The 18,318-nt window shown below is 46.4% G+C and overlaps 1 protein-coding gene across 1 annotated transcript in view; it reads left to right on the top strand.

Annotated features, from left to right (window-relative positions):
- The first annotated feature begins 1,704 nt into the window (after positions 1-1,704).
- Adgrf2 (adhesion G protein-coupled receptor F2) overlaps positions 1,705-18,318 on the top strand; it is a 40,162-nt gene continuing 23,548 nt past the window's right edge. Inside the window, exons 1-5 of the mRNA XM_012951172.2 lie at positions 1,705-1,779; positions 7,271-7,313; positions 8,731-8,882; positions 12,078-12,311; positions 15,037-16,398. Coding sequence (XP_012806626.2) covers positions 1,705-1,779; positions 7,271-7,313; positions 8,731-8,882; positions 12,078-12,311; positions 15,037-16,398 — 1,866 coding nt within the window. The remainder of the gene's footprint in view (positions 1,780-7,270; positions 7,314-8,730; positions 8,883-12,077; positions 12,312-15,036; positions 16,399-18,318) is intronic.

The following is an 18,318-nucleotide window of genomic DNA, read 5'->3' as shown; positions in this document are numbered from 1 at the left end:
CTATATGATGACAGAGTTTATAAATTTTGAGACAGAATTTTATATATCCTCCAGGCTGGCCTCTGGACCTGCTACATAGCAAAGGATGAAGTTGATTTAAAAAAATATTATTTATTTATAATGAGAGAGAGAGGGAGAGAAATAAAGAGACACACAGAGAAGGGGCATGCCAGAGTCTCCAGCTGCTGCAAGCAAACTCCAGATGCATGTGTTACTTTGTGCATCTGGCTTTACATGGGTACCGGGCAATTGAACCTGGGTCCTTTAGCTTTGCTGGCAAGTGTGTTAGCTATTGACCCACCTCTCTATCCCTGACCTTGAATTTTTAATACTCTTGTCTGCATCTTTTGAATGTTGCACTGATAGGGATGTGCCATGATGCATGGTTTTATGGAGTGCTGTGCATCAAACCCAGCCAGGGCTCTGGGAATGCGAGAGAAGCATTCTTAGACTAACTGAGCTGCCCCCAGCCTCACAATGTTGTTTCTGAATGAAGGTCCCTGTCTAGCCCATGTTGACCTTGAAGTCACTCTGTAACTTAGGCTAGCCTCAAACTCATGATGATCTTCCTAGCTCAGCCTCCTGAGCGCTGTGATTAAAGGTGTGGGCCACCACACTGGCCCTGGCCTTAAAACAAAAAAAAATTTTTGTACTGGGTACTGAGTACTGGGATTAAAGGTGTGCACCACCATGCCCAGCCTGACCTTTTTTTAGTTTAAATACTAAAAACTTAAACTAATTTTTTTTTTTTTGAGGTTGGATCTCGCTGTAGCCCAGGCTGACCTGGAATTCACTATGTAGTCTCAGGCTGGCCTCTAACTCATGGTTATTCTCCTACCTCCCTAGTGCTGGGGTTAAAGGCATATGTCACCATGCTTGGCTTTAAAAAGTAAACTATTGTAGCCGGGCATGGTGGCGCATGCCTTTCGTCCCAGCACTCATGAGGCAGAGGTAGGAGGATCACCATGAGTTTGAGGTCACCCTGTGGCTCCATAGTGAATTCCAGGTCAGCCTGGGCTAGAGTGAGACCCTACCTTGAACCCCCCACCCCCCCCAAAAAGGAAACTATTAATACAAGTATATTAGTGAGTGTATCCTGTGCCTATGTCTCACTTTGCTGGAGGCATCAAGAGATTGGTTTAAGAGGTAGAGGTATTAAGAGTCCACTGGTTTTGAAGACGTTGCTATTCCTCCAGGGCTGGGCGGACCAGGGCAAAGATAACAGCGTAACTGGTGCTAACTCTCCTTCCGAGATCTTCCTAAGGCTCAGCGTAGCCATTGGAATCCCAGCTCAGCTTCTACAGCCGCCTACACAGTTCTCAGCCTCGTCTAATCCTGAACACAGGGCTGCTATTTATTACATGCTGGTAGGTGAGGTGACATTCCCTCAAGCAGCAGCTGCATCGAGAGGGATTCCCGTGTTAGGTGTGCCACACAAGTCAACAGCGGAGGGTGACGGACGGCTCAGCCATGGTCCGCACCTCCCTCTGTGGGTTGGAGCTGCAACCCGAAGCCTCCTGCTATAGCCAGTGGGAGCCACAGGGCCACCGCCGCTGGGTCAGGCGGCACTGAAGGTGTAGATAGCCCAGCCTCGCAGACGTACCTGGTCTTCAGAGGCCTGGTGCTATGAAAGCTTCTGATTAGAGACATTTTGCCTTTTTACTTACTTTCACAGAAGCAAGAAAACCAGCTGCGTGGGCGGCCATGCCTCGTATACTCCTGATGCTCTGCTCTGTGTTTCTTTTACCCATGGAGGAGTCCTGTACGACGTTATGGCCGGTAAGACGGGGCAGAGTGGTGATGGGCTGGCGGGAGGAAGGATGAGGACTTGGACTCGGCCGTTATCACCAGCTCTGCTAGCTGAGAGCTGAGGCGTCAGGAGATGGTGCCAGTGTGACTGGCACAGCCAGTACACTGCAAATCCAGCTATCCTACGAAAGACCATTCCTCCTCCATAGCTACAGTGTTTTTCTCACTGGTTTCCCCCATCGGCTCTGAGATACAGTGAGGCTGAGGTGATTTAGGGCTAATAAGACTTCCCTTACTCACAGGCTCGGGTGGTGGATAACTTTGGAACCAGGGTGATGCTGTTCCCCAGTGGGCACTTGAGCAAGTACAGGTGGTGAGGGTTGCCTATGCCTGGGAGACATTGACGACATTTGGTGGGCAGGACCTAAAAATGATTTGGCACCATCAAACGTCATCCCATCCAAAATGGCAGGAGCATTTCCTCAGCCATTTAGTGGCTTTTTCTGGAAGACTTTCCTCACCACTATGCATCATTTTGATTTTCCTATTGTTTACTTAATTTACTCTTTTCGATTTTTTTTTTTCGAGGTAGGGTCTCACTCTAGCCCAGGCTGAACTGGAATTCACTTTGTAGTCTCAGGGTGGCCTCGAACTCATGGTAACCCTACCTCCGCCTCCCGAGTGCTGGGATTAAAGGCGTATGCCACCACGCCCAGCTTCTTTTCTCTTTTTTTTTGCTAGCAGCATACCAATGACACAGCTTGTACTATTTGCCCTGTCCCTTTTTGGGGGGTGGTTGGTTCATGATAGGGTTTTGCTGTAGCCCCAGGCTAACCTGGAATTCACTATGTAGTCTCAGAGTGGCCTCAAACTCATGGTAATCCTCCTACCTCTGTTTCCCGGGTGCTGGGACTGAAAGCATGCTCCACCATAGCCGGGCCATTTGCTCCTTTAGTTGCATTTGTTCATTCCTATCTCCCTCCGAGACAAAACGGCAGAGTAGGCAGAGCAGGGGAGGCTGGGCTTGCTGGGGGTCACCTCACCTTACTAGGGACATTCTGTCCCTTTCTTCCCACCACGCAAGCTTCTGGATGTCAAGTTGTTGGGTTCTGCCCCTTTCCTCACCTGCCTACACACTGCGGCAGCTCAGCTGGTTGAGTGGGTGGCTGGTTGGCAACTGTCTCTTTCCCAGTGTGAGGATGAGGAATGTGGGTATTGGGAAGCTACAGTCTTTTATCCAGGAGGCCACCCCAGAAATGAACTGACCGGAAGAGTCATCATGGAACACTCTAGAAAGCTAACTGGGAAGGAGTAAACCAGGTTCCTCACTTGAGTAGGTAGATTTTCCAGAACTCCTTACAGACTGCCTCCCTGGGCCTTCTGCCCGCAGACCAAATCAATCTGACGTGCTGTCTCTGGAGTTGGTTTCCTCGGCCGGGCATCAGTCATAGTGGTTAACTTGTAAGCACCTTGGGCATGGTGCACCGAGAGCATAACGCCTCAAGGTGGGTACCTTCAGAAGCCTGTTCTTCCCTCTGGGCACGCCAGGACCTCCAGCCACTGCAAACGAACTACAGATGCATGCACTGCCTACGTGGGTCCTGGGGACTTGGAACTAGGTTCTTAGGCTTCACAGACAAGTGCCTTAACTGCTTAGCCAGCTCTCCAGCCCCAAAGAGTCTTTAAGAACTCTAAACATATTCTGGTTTTGCGGGAGAATTTTAAATCGATACACAAAGGATTTATTGTCTTTTTTTTTTTTTTGAGGTAGTGTCTCACTCTAGTCCAGGCTGGCTTGGAATTCAGTATGTAGTCTCAGGATGGCCTTTTACTCATGGTGATCCTCCTACCTCTGCCTCCTGAGTGCTGGGATTAAAGGCGTGCACCACCATGCCTCGTGACTTGTCTTTTAAAAATATATTTATGTACTGATTTATGAGACAGAGAGGGGGAGAGAGAGAAACAGACAGGGAGAGGGAATATAGGCATGCCAGGGCCTCATGCTATTGCAAACGAACAGACGCATGAGACACTTTGTACTTCTGGCTTTACGTGGGCACTGTAGAATCAAACCTAGGTCTGCTGGGGTTTATGAGCAAGTGCCTTTAGCCAGTGAGCCATCTCTCCAGCCTCTGGCATCTATTCTCTTGAATAAAATGGGACAGCGCCATCATATTTCGATGATTTCAAGGCTGTTGTGTTCCGTGAACCTTCAGTGATGCCTTCTTGCTTGTGAGGAGATTCCCTTCAAGTGCTCAATTTCAGTGCCCCTAAATTCCTATTTGTGGTAAAACAAAACACAGGGACTATAAAGCCTTGTTTCTTGATAATGTAGAGAGAAATAATATTGTGAATAAGGAAGGAAAGTAAGTTCCAGGGGTTGATCAAATAGATGGGTTTGAAAATTCCTTCCTCTCTCCCCATGGTTTAGACTTCAGGGCCCAAATTGGAGCAATTGGACCAAGGCTCTTCCTGGCCACTAGAGGGCACTTTTCTGGTGCAGAACTAGGAACAGTGATTGGGTCTTTTCCCATACACGCATGCATGCATACCCTGTTAGTACACATACCTACTCATATGTTTTTACACAAGCACGTATGTACAAGACCCCCAAGTTAGCTACCTAGGGGAGTATAAAGGAACACACCACGCAATAATGTTCCTCTGGAACTTAAAATTTCCTTGAGATGATAATATGCGGATATACCAAAGATTAGCTCGAAAGATAGCAGGGCAGGCCAAGCGTTGAAAGCACAGCACAGGTAACGCATCCTGCAGATGGCCGAGGAAAAGCTGGCCAGGAAAGGTTTCTGGGATGGGTGGAACCTGAGCGCTGTGTCATCATCACTCAGTCTCAGAGTGATGCAGTCAAATCTTATACCGTGCTTACACTCTTCTGGGACGTTTCCAAGTGCTCTCCATGCATTCCTTATAAGAATACTCTAGGGCTGGAGAGATGGCTTAGCGGTTAAGCGCTTGCCTGTGAAGCCTACGGACCCTGGTGCGAGGCTCGATTCCCCAGGAGCCACGTTAGCCAGATGCACAAGGGGGTGCACGCGTCTGGAGTTCGTTTGCAGAGGCTGGAGGCCCTGGCGCACCCATTCTCTCTCTCTGCCTCTTTCTCTCTCTGTCTCTTGCTCTCAAATAAATAAAAATAACAACAACAACAACAAAAAAATAAAATAAAAAGAATGCTCTAGGGTAAGCATTACCGGATGTACGACGGCAAATCCTACTCTCCTTTAGAAGAAGCCATTGAGGCGCAGAGAGCTGAACTTTCCATTCTAAGTGACCATTTTGGGATTTCAACCTAGAATTCATCTTTTGACTATAGTGTATCACTGTGTTGACAGAGTTGGATATGGCAGAGGTGAGTGGGATATAGAGAGAGTCCTAATCAGGAGAGGGAGAGATGCTCATGGTAGGGAGTACTCTTAAAGAATAGTTAGCTTTCTGGGGATGGAGAGCTGGCTGAGCATTTGGGGGTGCTTGTTTGCAAAGCCTGATGGACTGAGTTCAGTTCCCCAGTACCCATGTAAAGCCAGATGCACAGAGTTGCACATACATCTGGGGTTCATTGGCAGCAACAGGAGACCCTGGCAACCCATAATCTCTCTCCCTCTGTCTGCCTCCTTCTCTCTGACTCTCTCTCTCTCTTCAATAGATAAATAATATTAAAAAAATAAGTTATCTAATGTTAAAAGTACCCTATGAAGGTAAACATTTTTCAGAATGTGGAAAAATATCAAATTAAATTTCTTTTTTAAAAAAATTCGTATGTGAAGCCAGGCGTGGTAGTGCATGACTTTAATCCCAACACTATGGAGGCAGAGGGAGGATTGCCGTGAGTTCGAGGCCACCCTGATGCTCCGTAGTGAATTCCAGGTCAGTCTGGGCTAGAGTGAGACCCTACCTTGAAAAGCAAAAAAAAAAAAAAAAAAAAATTGGTGTGTGCATGGCGTATGCACACGTGCATGTAGATATGTAGATGCCCATTCATAGTGGACCAGTGTGCAGGGGACAGAGGTATCCTCTTTTCTCTCCCACATGTCATTTTCTTGAGACAGACTCTGTCACTGAACCTGGAGCTGCTGTTTTTCAAGCCAACTGGCTGACTAGTGAGCCCCAGACATTCTCCTGTCTCCTCTCTGGACTTAGCACTTGCGTTATTTAAAAAACAATATTTTATTTGTTTATTTATTTGAGAGAGAGAGAATGGGCACACTAGGGCCTCTAGCCACTGGAAACAAACTCCAGATGCATGCACCACCTAGTGCATCTGGCTTATGTGGGTACTGGGGAATCGAACCTGGGTCCTTAGGCTTTGAAGGCAAGTGCCTTAACTGCTAAGCCATCCCTTGAGCCCACCTGGGTTATTTATGGGCATGTTCAACCATAGTCAGCTTTTTATGTGGGTGCTGGGGATTGGACTCAGGTCTTCATGCTTGCACGGAAAGTGCTCTTATTCACTGAGCTAGATTCCCAAACCCTCAAATCAAATTTTATTTATTTATTTATTTATTTATTTATTTATTTATTTATTTATTTGACAGAGAAAGAGGGAGAGAGAGAGAGAGAGAATGAATGGGTGCCCCAGGGCCTCCAGCCACTGCCAACGAATGAACTCCAGACACATGCGCCCCCTTGTGCATCTGGCTTACGTGGGTCCTGGGGACTCGAGCCTCAAACCAGGGTCCTTGGGCTACGCAGACAGGGACTTAACCACTAAGCCATCTCTCCAGCCCCAATATTTTGTCTTTAAAAAATTTTAATTTATATTTATTTATTTGCTAGGAAGAGACAGAAAGAGGCAGAAAGAGAATGGCTGCACCAGGGCCTTCAGCTACTGTGAAGGAACTCCAGATACATGCGCCCCGCCACCCCTTGTGCATCTGGCTTATGTGGGTCCTGGGGAAATCACACCTGGGTCCTTTGGCTTTGCAGGCAAGCACCTTAAATGCTGTAAGCCAAATCTCTAGCCCAAAATATTTTTTCTTGAAAATTTGATAAATGTGACTATGCAAACACACAGTCTGACATGTCCCTTCTCCTTCAGTGGGATACATAGACACAAAGTAAGCACATGTTAACCTCCAGGCAAACCCACCTCTGCCCACAATGTATTTCCTGTACAAAACATAGACTGTTTTAACGGGGAGAGGGGACAGTCCCAATGACCCAGTGGAATGGAAAACAGCAGCATGGGACCACAGTCAATGGCGGGATTTTTGGTGACCGTGTTGACATCACAGCCAAACCAGCTGTGGCAGTTTGTGACTAAAATGAACCATTGGATGGTGCGTCAACAATTGATTTTTTTTTCTGGGGGGGGTGGGGGGGGTTTCGAGGCAGGGTCTCACTCTAGCGCAGGCTGACCTGGAATTCACTATGTAGCTTCAGGGTGGCCTCGAACTCATGGCGATCCATCTACCTCTGCTTCCCGAGTTCTGGGATGAAAGTCGTGTGCCATGATGCCTGACTAATGATTGATTTTGATGTGGATTTGACTTTCTCTTTTTAGGCCACCAGAAAAACCAAGGAGAAGGTGACTGTCAGGCCACATGGTATGTTGGCAGTGATGAGTAAATGCATGGAGGTTTGCCTGGTCATCTGTTGCGATAGCAGGTCATTCTCAGCCCTCTTCCTCATGGCACAGGGCACCGTGATGGCTTACATTTGTCTTTGACCTTCTCCCCTTGCACTGCACTGTGCCTTTCACTGTAGCCGTCGTCCCCTCCCTTCCCAGCACCCTCCACCCCACCTTGGTCTCAGATTTCTAAGTCATGGATCCCTTGCATTGAACTCTCTTAAAGAGACCAAGGCAGTGGTTAGAATTGGTCTCTGAGGATTCACTGACCACGTGACACGTGATCACATTCTGGACCAAGAAGCTTCTTTGGAAACATTAGGGGCAATGGATTCCAGGTTAGAGCTGACCTGGCTAACTCTAGTGTTCTGAAGGGGGTGCCCAGGGGTCTCTGTGGGCATGTGAGGGTAACCCATGGGCTATTCTAGCACTCAGGGGTCTCTGTGGGCATGTGAGGGTAACCCATGGGCTATTCTAGCACTCAGGGGTCTCTGCTGGCATATGAAGGTAACCCATGGGCTATTCTTGCGCCCAGGTGTCTCTGTGGTCTCCACATCACTATGCTCCCTTTAGCTGGGTGGTTCCACTTTAATCTCATACATGGAATTTGACATGAGTTTCCTTCAGAAACAAGAGGATACTGTTTTTGAAAAAATATAATGACCACCGATCTATTTTCTTCTTTTTTATTTGTTTTTTCAAGGTAGGGTCTCACTGTAGCCCAAGCTGACCTGGAATATATGATGTAGTCTCAGGCTGGCCTCAAGCTCATGGCAATCCCCCTACCTCTGCCTACCAAGTGCTGGGATTAAAGGTGTGTGCCTCCATGCCTGGCATCTTCTTTTTTTATTCCATTTATTTATGAGAGAGAGAGAGAGAGAGAGAGAGAGAGAGAGAGAGAGAGAGAGAGAGAGGGAAAGCATGGGCATGCCAGAGCCTCTAGCCTCTGCAAATGAACTCTGAATGCCCGATGCGTGTACCTCCTAGTGCATTTGGTTTATGTAGGTCCTGGGGAATTGAACCCGAGTCCTTAGGCTTCACAGGCAAGTGCCTTCACCATCTCTAGTCATTGTTGTCATCTTCTTCTTCCTCTCCTCCCCCTCCTTCTCTTCTTTTTTGAGGTAGGGTCTCACTCTAGCCCAGGCTGATGCGGAACTCACTCTATAACACCCAGGCTGTCCTCAAACTCATAGGGATCCTCCTACCTTAGCCTTATCAGAGCTAGGATTATAGGTGTGTGCCACCATGCCTAGCTCTACATTCAACCTTCTTCCATCTTACCACTAAACGACATCGCATGCCTGTGGGGTTCCTGTGCCGCCTGGGTGCTTCGCCCAGTACAGCCTGCGGGTCAGGTCTTTCCACCTGACAATGGATGACTTTTGTTTTCCCAGGAGTATGTGACGGTGTCTGTGTGGATAATGACCATTGCCTTCAGCCTTGCCCTCCAGGCACTGAGGGCAGTATGGGGTTTACCTGTCGGACAAAGAAATGGCACAAGATCAATGACACCTGCCACACTCTTGATGCTTTCAACATCTTTGAGGTACCATCCTTTCTCTTGTGTCATAGATGCTCACGTGGGACCTATAGGCAAAGTGAAACTTCAGAGCTGCCATGCGTATTTCCCTATTGATGGGGGAGGAAGGGCTTGAAACAAGGTGTCCAGAGGTTGTCCATGAATGTACCAACATCTCCCTGTCTCATTTATTTATTTATCATTTGCAAGCAGAGAGAAGACAGACAGAGGGAGAGAGAATGGGTGTGCCAGGGCCTCTAGCCATTGCTAAACGAACTCCGGACACATGCACCACCTTGTGCATCTGGTTTTACGGGGGTACTTGGGAACCAAATCTGGGTCATTAGGCTTTGCAGGCAAGTGCCTTAACCTCTGAGCCATCTCTCCAGCCCGGTTCCCCCTGCTCACTTTGAGCATCTGAACGTTGGCACATCGGCGTCTATCCCCACCCTTGGTTCGTGATCTGAGGGAACCTGATCATTTAGGGTCAGCCAGAAGAGACAGTCGGGCTTGCTGTGTCACTGTCCCGTCTGCGTGGTCACTTCTCAGTTCCGAGTCCCTCGGTGTCCTTCACTAGCCAGCCACATCCCTGAAAACTTGTTAGACATGTGGAATTTGGGCCCCGCCCTAGACATGCTAAATCAGAATGTGTATTCAGGATTCTCAGTGTCTGTCCTCCTTAAAGTGCAAAAAGCAAGCTGACTATAAGAGGGAAGGACTTATTAACATATTTCCATACATACTCAAGCAATCGTATGTTTTTCTAACTAAAACAACGTGAAATCAGGCCAAATGCTATTTCTTCTCCCTTTGCTTCCTCGATTCTGGCTCTCAAGTTTCTGTTTCAGCATCTCTTCTATCTCTTTTTTTTTTTTTTAAATATTTTTTAATTTATTTATTTGAGAGTGACAGAGAGAAAGAGGCAGAGAGAGAGAGAGAGAGAGAGAGAGAGAGAGAGGGAGAGAGAGAGAGAATGGGTGTGCCAGGGCTTCCAGCCACTGCATACAAACTCCAGACACATGTGCCCCCTTGTGTATCTGGCTAACGTGGGTCCTGGGGAATTGAGCCTTGAACTGGGGTCCTTAGGCTTCATAGGCAAGTGCTTAGCTGCTAAGCCATCTCTCCAGCCCGTCTCTTCTATCTTAACAACATTCCTACCATTAATTTTTAAAAAATTATTTATTTATTTATTTATTTGACAGAGAGAGAGAGAATGAATGAATGTGCCAGGGCCTTTAGCTACTACAAATGAACTCCAGACGTGTGTGTCCCTTGTGCATCTGGCTAATGTGGGTCCTGGGAAATCGAACCTGGGTCCTTTGGCTTTGCAGGCAAATGCCTTAACTTCTAAGCCATCCCTCTAGCCGCCTACCCTTTCTTTTTTCTTTTCTTTCTTTCTTTCTTTCTTTCTTTCTTTCTTTCTTTCTTTCTTTCTTTCTTTTCTTTTCTTTTCTTTTTTTTTTTTTGTACATGGCTCTGGGTAATATTGAGTGAGTTTCCTTCCAGAAATCTCTAGCCAGACTTCAAAAGGCTGCCCATTTCTCACATTGAGGAGCCTGAGCAAAGATATCCACTGAGACCCACCCACCCTATGTGTTAATATTTAAATGCTCTAAGACAAGTTTGCTGAGTACTTGCTTTCCATCCAGGATGCCATTTTCATCTCAAGGGCTATGGACGGCCAAAGCCATGCACCCATGTCCCCGTGAACAGGTGCCCTTTGGTCACCTCTTGGACCATATCCCTATGCTGGTGGGTGTCACTGGGATGAACATCCAAACCAGGCACAGTTTAGAGGAGGAAGGGATTTATTTGCCATTTACAGATCCAGAGGAAGTTCCATAATGGTGGAAGGTGCTGGCTCTCTCTTAAGAGATCCAAGCAGAGAGAACCCACCACCAGCCAGCACCACGAGCAAGTACAAACAGGCAGTCAAACAGCAGGGACCCAGGCAGAGCGCAGATTGCTCTACGTGGCTTTAGGCTAGACATCAGATCCACTCCCCAAATACACCTTAGGGCTGGACCTCAAAATCCACCCACAGAGTCACCTCTTCTAGCCAGTTGGCTGGAGATCCAAGTTTCAAGCTTTAATCAAACACCTGAGTCTATTGGGGGACATACATTTAAACTACCAGAGTGGGCAAGAACCCCATACAATCCTGGAGGGACCTGGAGTGCTGAGTGGAAAATTCGTGCACTTAGCACAGGAACCTGGGCTGTGTACGCGTGCCTGCTAGGCCATGGGCTGACCTAGTCTGGAAGAAGGCTGAGAAAGGGCCCTTTCAATCAAGGATCAGGGGACATGTTATTTTTAAAGGGCCAGCTAGTAAATATTTTAGCTTTTGTGGATCACATGGCTCCTACTATAATTACTACTAAACTCTATAGTGTCAAAATAGCCACATGAACAATCATAAAGGAATTAGCCACCTGAAAGCCAGTGAAATTTTAATTTAAAATAAAAGGAGGTGACTACCTTGGGGCTATAGTTTGAAACTTCTAGCCTACAGTGTGGAACTCAGAGCCTGACTCTGTCTACCACTATTTCATTCTTTCTCAGTGTTCTTATTATGCCTAAATCTAGTTTAGAACATCTATGTTTTTAAATCCTTTATTTTATTATTTACTTACTTGGAGAAACAGAGAGAAAGAATGGGAGGGCAAGGGCCTCCGCCTGCTGCAAACGAACTCCAGACACATGCGCTACCTTGTGTATCTGGCTTACCTGGGTACCGGGGAATGGAACCTGGGTCCTTAGACGTTGCAGGCAAGTGCTTTAACCACTCACCCATCTCTCCAGCCCTAGAACTTCTACTTTTGAAATGCACTGGAGTCTTATGTCTTACCTTTGGGGAAGAGTAAAACTAAACAGCCACAGGAATTTATATACTTATGCAAGGAATACAGGAAGTATATATGCAAATGGAAGGTCTGAAATGGTATGCTAAAGATCACAGTTGTTGTTGGGAGGGTGCAGGGTTAGGGAGCAAGGAGTTGGGATGTTAGGACTTTTGGTTTTTGAATCATATACCTTGGTATTGGTCAAGTTATTTTATCGTAGATGTGACTTGGAAAATGGAAAAATGGGGGCGGGGGGAAACCCTATCAACATGCAATCTACAACTATGTAGTAAGTCTGTCTTAACTTTTAGTAAAAATATTTTTGTATTTAATACAAACATGGCGTCATAACAATTTCTTTATTTTGGTCATACCTTAGGAGAATTCATATTCAGTAGGTCCATTTCGAGAAAATACGCATGTACACGTATATGCTAAGAAGTCTGAGACCATAGCAGGTGAGCTGATGCGAAGGTGTCCAGCGGACTTGTCTTGTGCCATTAAAAACATCCAACGCTCCCCCCGGATTCCGGGGAACCTCGCTGTCATCGTGCAGCTCCTGTACAACATCTCAGCAGCTCTGACGCGGCACGTGGATGAGGCCAAGATGCAGGTGAGTGGCCTTGCGGGTCAGGAAGAGGAGCCCCGCAGCGGCAGGAACTCAGGATTGTTACTGTGTTCTCTGAGCTTCCGGGGGATGAGGAGTCATGCCTTTTATCCAGTTGCTCCTAATTTTTTTTTTTTTTTTTTTGAGGTAGGGTCTCACTCTAGCCCAGGCTGACCTGGAGTTCACTATGTGGTCTCAGGGTTGCCTCAAACTCACGGCGATCCTCCTACCTCTGCCTCTGGGTACTGGGATAAAATGCGTGTGCTAACACGCCTTGCTAGATATTTTATTTATTTATTTATTTATTTGACAGCGAGAGATAGAGAGAGAAAGAGGGATATATAGAGAAAGAGAGAATGGGCATGCCAGGACCTGTAGCCACTGCAAACGAACTCCAAACACATGTGCCCCCTTGTGCATGTGGCTTACGTGGGTCCTGGGGAGTTGAACCGGCATCCTTAAGCTTCTCAGGTGAGTGCCTTAACAGCTAAGCCATTTCCCCAGCCCCTAATTTTTTAAAAATTATTTATTTGCAAGTAGAGAGACAATGAAAGAGCAGGGGGGTGGTCATGCCAGAGCCTCCAGCCACTGCAAATGAACTCCAGACATGTGCATCATGTTGCATTTCTGGTTTTCTGGGGGTTCTGGGAAATTCAACCCCGGTCTTTAGCCTTTGCTGACAAGCGCTTTAACTGCTTGCTTTACCTGCTTTAACTGCTGAGTAATCTCTCCAGTACCCAAAGCATATTTTTCTTTTTTTTTTAATTTTTTAAAAATTAATTAATTAATTAATTTATTTGAGAGCAACAGACACAGAGAGAAAGACAGATAGAGGGAGAGAGAGAGAATGGGCGCGCCAGGGCCTCTAGCCACTGCAAACAAACTCCAGACGCGTGCTCCCCCATGTGCATCTGGCTAAGGTGGGACCTGGGGAACTGAGCCTCGAACCGGGGTCCTTAGGCTTCACAGGCAAGCGCTTAACCGCTAAGCCATCTCTCCAGCCCAAAGCATATTTTTCTATTGACAACTTTTTAAAATTTATTTTTATTTATTTATTTGAGAGCAACAGAGAGAGAGAGAGAGAGAGAGAGAGAGAGAGAGAGACAGAATGGGCATGCCAGGGACTCCAGCCACTGCAAACAAACTCCAGACGCATGCACCCCCTTGTGCATCTGGCTAACGTGGGTCCTGGGGAATCGAGCCTTGAACCTGAGTCTTTAGGCTTCACAGGCAAGTGCTTAACCGCTAAGCCATCTTTCCAGCCCACCTTTTAAGAAGTATTTTAGGTCCATCTCAGAGAAAAACTTTTATTTATTTATTTATTTATTTTTATTGAGGCAGGATCTCGCTGTAGCTCAGGCTGACATGGAATTTGCCATGAAGCCTCAGGCTGGCCTCAGACAGACAGTAATCCTCCTACCTTTGTGCCCTGCCCCCCAAGTGCTGAGATTAAAGGTGGATGTCAGAGAAGGAGTTCTTATTTACATTTGTGAGTTAGCGAGAGCTGCTAACTCGGGGAGTAATTGAATGCAAAGACAAAGATCTATGCGCTGTAGTAATGCCACAAAGAACTGGATTCATTTCTCTTGGTTTTGCTGTCTGAAGTAGTAGGTAGCAAAAATAGATTCAGCGTCTGCGGGGCTAATTTCTAATCTAGAGTTTTGTGTTTTTTTTTTTTTGAGGTAAGGTCTCACTCTAGCCCAGGCTGACCTGGAATTCACTGTCATCTCAAGGGTGGCCTTGAACTCATGGCGATCCTCCTACCTCTGCCTCCCGAGTGCTGGGATTAAAGGTGTGCGCCACCATGCCCAGCTCCAATCTAGAGAATTCTTGTACAGGGCCCTGCAGCATAGTTGGAATCCCTTAGGTCGTAATGGATATGATGAGTCCTCTGATAGCGTGAGCACATGGTGAGTTTGTCTGTCGTGTGCAGCAGCATGGGTAGAAATGGCTGCCCGCCTGCCTGTCTCTGGCAAGAACGTGAGGAAGGAAGAGCAAAGCAGCTCCCTTATAGCTTTCTCCTCTATCTCAGCTTCCTCCCCTTTTCCCTTCCTTCCTCCTCCCTCCCTCCTTCCCTTCCTCCTTTCCTTCCTCTTTGTCTCTCTCTCTCTTTCTCTTTTTCTTTTTCTCTCTCTCCTTTCTTGTTCCCTCTCTCTCTTCTTTCTTCTTTCTTTTGCTTTCTGATGTAAGGTCTCATTCTAACCCAGGCTGACCCGGAGTTAGTCTCAGACTGGCCTTGAACTCACTTGATCCTCCCATCTCACCCTCCCTAGTCCTGGGACTACAGGCATGCACCACCATGCCTGGACACCTCAAGTTTGTTGTGCATGTCATTTGAGGACACAAACAAGAGGCCAATTCTCATTCTTTAGGTGTGAGGTAGGACCTGAGATTCTGCATCTCTAGGAAGTTCTCAGAGGCCACCTTTGTAAAAGTGAGTCTTGGGGCTGCAGAGATGGCTCAGTGGCTAAAGGTGCTTGCTTGCAGAGCCTTACAGCCTGGGGTTCCATTCCCCAATATCCACATAAAGCCAGATGCACAAAGTGGCACATGCGCCTAGAGTTCATTCGCAGAGGGAGGAGGCTGTGGCATGCCCATTCTCTCTCTCTTTGTGTATGCTTCTTTCTATCTTTCAAATAAATAAGTAAACAAAATAAAAATAAAGTGAGTCTTAAGTGCATGAGTAGTTTTGGACAGTGGCTCAGTTCTAACGCCAGTTCTTCATTGGCAGAGTTACAGCGCTATGGCCAACCACATTCTGAACAGCAAAAGCGTATCGAATTGGACCTTCATCCCAGACAGAAACAGCAGCTGCGTCCTGCTCCATTCCATCAACTCGTTTGCGGGAAAGCTGTTGGTGAACCAACGTCCCATCAACATATCGCATGTCTTCATTCACACCATGGGCGCCATCGTGTCTGGAGATCACCCTGAAAGGAATTTCACCTTCTCAATGCGAGTCAGTGACGCCAGTGGCTTCATCTCCGGAAGGGTGCTGCTCGGCGTAGAGGAACTTCGGAGGGTGCCTTCTCCGTCTCAGGCTGTCAGCATTGCGTTGCCAACTCTTGGGGCTATCCTGGAAGCCAGTCTTTTGGAAAACACCACTGTGAACGGGCTTGTCCTGTCTGTCATTTTGCCCAAGGAGCTTAAAAGAATCTCCCTGATTTTTGAAAAGATCAGCAAGTCAGAAGAGACGAAGTCACAGTGTGTTGGCTGGCACGCCCTGGAGAGCAGATGGGACCGGGGGCCCTGTCAAATGCTCCAAGAAGACTCGCAGCAAGCTGCCTGCAAATGTCGGCCGAGCCAATTGTTCACCTCTTTCTCCATTCTTATGTCCCCCAACACCCTAGCAAGCCCGACTCTGGTTTATATCACGTACATAGGCCTGGGCATTTCCATCTGCAGTCTGGTCATTTGTTTGACCATCGAGGCCGTGGTCTGGAGTCAGGTGACGAAGACAGAGATCTCCTATTTGCGTCACCTGTGCATCGCTAACATTGCAGCCACCTTGCTGATGGCCGACGTGTGGTTCATTGTGGCTTCCTTTCTCAGTGGCTCACTGACACACCACGACGGATGTGTGGCGGCCACATTTTTTGTTCATTTCTTTTACCTTTCTGTGTTTTTCTGGATGCTCGCCAAGGCACTCCTCATCCTCTATGGAATTCTCATTGTTTTCCACACATTGCCCAAGTCGTTCCTGGTGGCCTCTCTCTTTTCAGTGGGCTACGGGTGCCCTCTGGTCATTGCTTTCATCACGGTCGCTGTCACTGAGCCCAGAAAAGGCTACCTACGGCCTGAGGCTTGCTGGCTTAACTGGGACTTGACCAAGGCCCTCTTGGCCTTTGTGGTCCCAGCTCTGGCCATCGTGGTAGTGAACCTGGTCACGGTCACACTGGTTGTCATCAGGACGCAGAGAGTTGCCGTAGGCAGTTCCATGTTCCAGGAAGTGAGAGCCATCGTGAGGATCTGTAAGAACATTGCCATCCTCACACCGCTGCTCGGGCTGACCTGGGGATTTGGCATAGCCACGGTCATCGATGGTCACTCCATGGCTTTCCACATTACCTTCTCCTTGCTTAATGCATTCCAGGTAAGCTGGCTCTGAGAGATTCAGTGACAGAAAGAAGAATATGGGAATATGGGGAGGGGGCTTGTGATCAGGAGCCCATGAGATCAAAAGACGATGGAATAGAAATTGAGTAAGAAAATTAAGTTTTGTTCCAGAAGAACCCAACTTTCCGGGATGGGGAGATGGCTCAGTGGTTAAAAGCACTTGCTTGCAAATCCTGCTGGCCTTGGTTGGATTCCCCAATACTCACGTAAAGCCAGATGCACAATGTGGCAGTTGCATTTGGAGTTCATTCTCAGTGGTAAGAGGCCCTGATGCACCCACTCTCTCAGATAACTAACTAGCTAACTAGCTAGCTAGCTAGCTAACTAAAAAGCCCAGATTGGAATTGACTAACAATATGCAGTATTCTCTTCAAATAATTATTCAACTTTTTCAAGGATGTTTTTCTCATACGTAAAGTGAACACAGGGGAGCTATTGTATAGAATTGCCTAGAAATTGAAGTAAAATGATGGATGAGAGAGTGTCAAGGGCAAAAATGATCTGAAAATCATAAATTCTTCCTACAAGGCTGAGCCCTTGCTATTTAGAAGTTAAAAAATGATATCTCTTTGAAAATTTAGGTTCGTGAGTAGAAGTATTAAAATTTTACACTTATCATATTTCCTACCACTTAGAATTTTAGTTACCAATGGGTACCATCTTATTTTAATAAGTGAAGCTTTATAAAGAGGCATTAAAGGTAGTTTCTTTTCACTCTTATCACATTTGTCTAAATTAAGCAATGTTCAGTTTCATGTGTATCTTTGCTTAGTTTTCCATGCTAATTAAAATGTAGTTTTACATACTATAGGGATTAAAATCATCAATGTATTATTATGTAACTAGTTTTCTCACTTAAAGATGTACCCTAGGCATTCAGCGAGGCAGAGGTAGGATTCCTGTGAGTTCAAGGCCAGCCTGGGACTTCAGAATGACTTCCAGATTAGCCTGGAATGAGAACTTACCTGAAACAAACAAAACAAAACAAAAAAAACCCCAAAACAGACACAAAAAACCCCAAACAAAGAAAAAGCAAACCCCAAATAAAATATACCCTAGAATGTTATTGTGGGTCTTGTTATTATTTTTATTCATGAGAGAGAGAGGTAGGTAGAGAGGACAGACACACCAAGGCCTCTAGCCACTGCAAACCAACTCCAGATGCGTATGCCACCTTCGGCATCCAGCTTACATGGGTTCTGGGGAATCCTTAGGCTTCACAAGCAAGCACCTTAACCGCTAAGCTATTTTCTCAGCCCTACTGTGGCTCTCTCTAATATCTGCTAGTTTCCTTATTTGATATTTGCCTTCTTTTTAATTTTCAGCATTTTCTTGTTATAGTATACCAATGAGCTAAAGTTTTATATTTTTTAAAATTTTTATTTATTTATTTATTTTATTTATTTAAGAGAGAAAGAAGCAGATAGAGAAAGAGAGAGCAAGAGAGAGAGGAAGAGAGAGAGAGGGAGGGAGGGAGGGAGGGAGGGAGGGAGAATGGATGTGACAGGGCCTTCAGCTATTGCAAACAATCTCCAGATGCATATGCCACCTTGAGCATCTGGCTTATGTGGGTCCTGGGGAATTGACCCTTTGTCCTTTGGCTTTTCAGTCAAGTGACTTAACTATGGAGACTACTCTGTAGCTCTTATATGTTCATATTAAGTATATAGATAAAATTAATTAGAAAGAAAGCTTCTAGGTTCCAAAAGGCCTTAAACCATTTCTTTTGATTTTTTTTTCCCCCATGACCATATGTGGTAGCCATTAAATCCATTTTCAAGTAAATATTTTATCCAGTTGATAGTGGAGACGTCAAGTCCAGCATCTACCTACTCATTTTACCTTTTTAAGACGTAAATACAAGAGATTTCACGTTACAGTAAACATGTGGATATCT

The sequence above is a fragment of the Jaculus jaculus genome, chromosome 8 (genome assembly GCF_020740685.1).
Source record: "Jaculus jaculus isolate mJacJac1 chromosome 8, mJacJac1.mat.Y.cur, whole genome shotgun sequence".
Classification (NCBI taxonomy): domain Eukaryota; kingdom Metazoa; phylum Chordata; class Mammalia; order Rodentia; family Dipodidae; genus Jaculus; species Jaculus jaculus.
The sequence above is the reverse complement of the archived record's forward strand: the minus strand, read 5'-3'. Positions and strand labels throughout refer to the sequence as shown.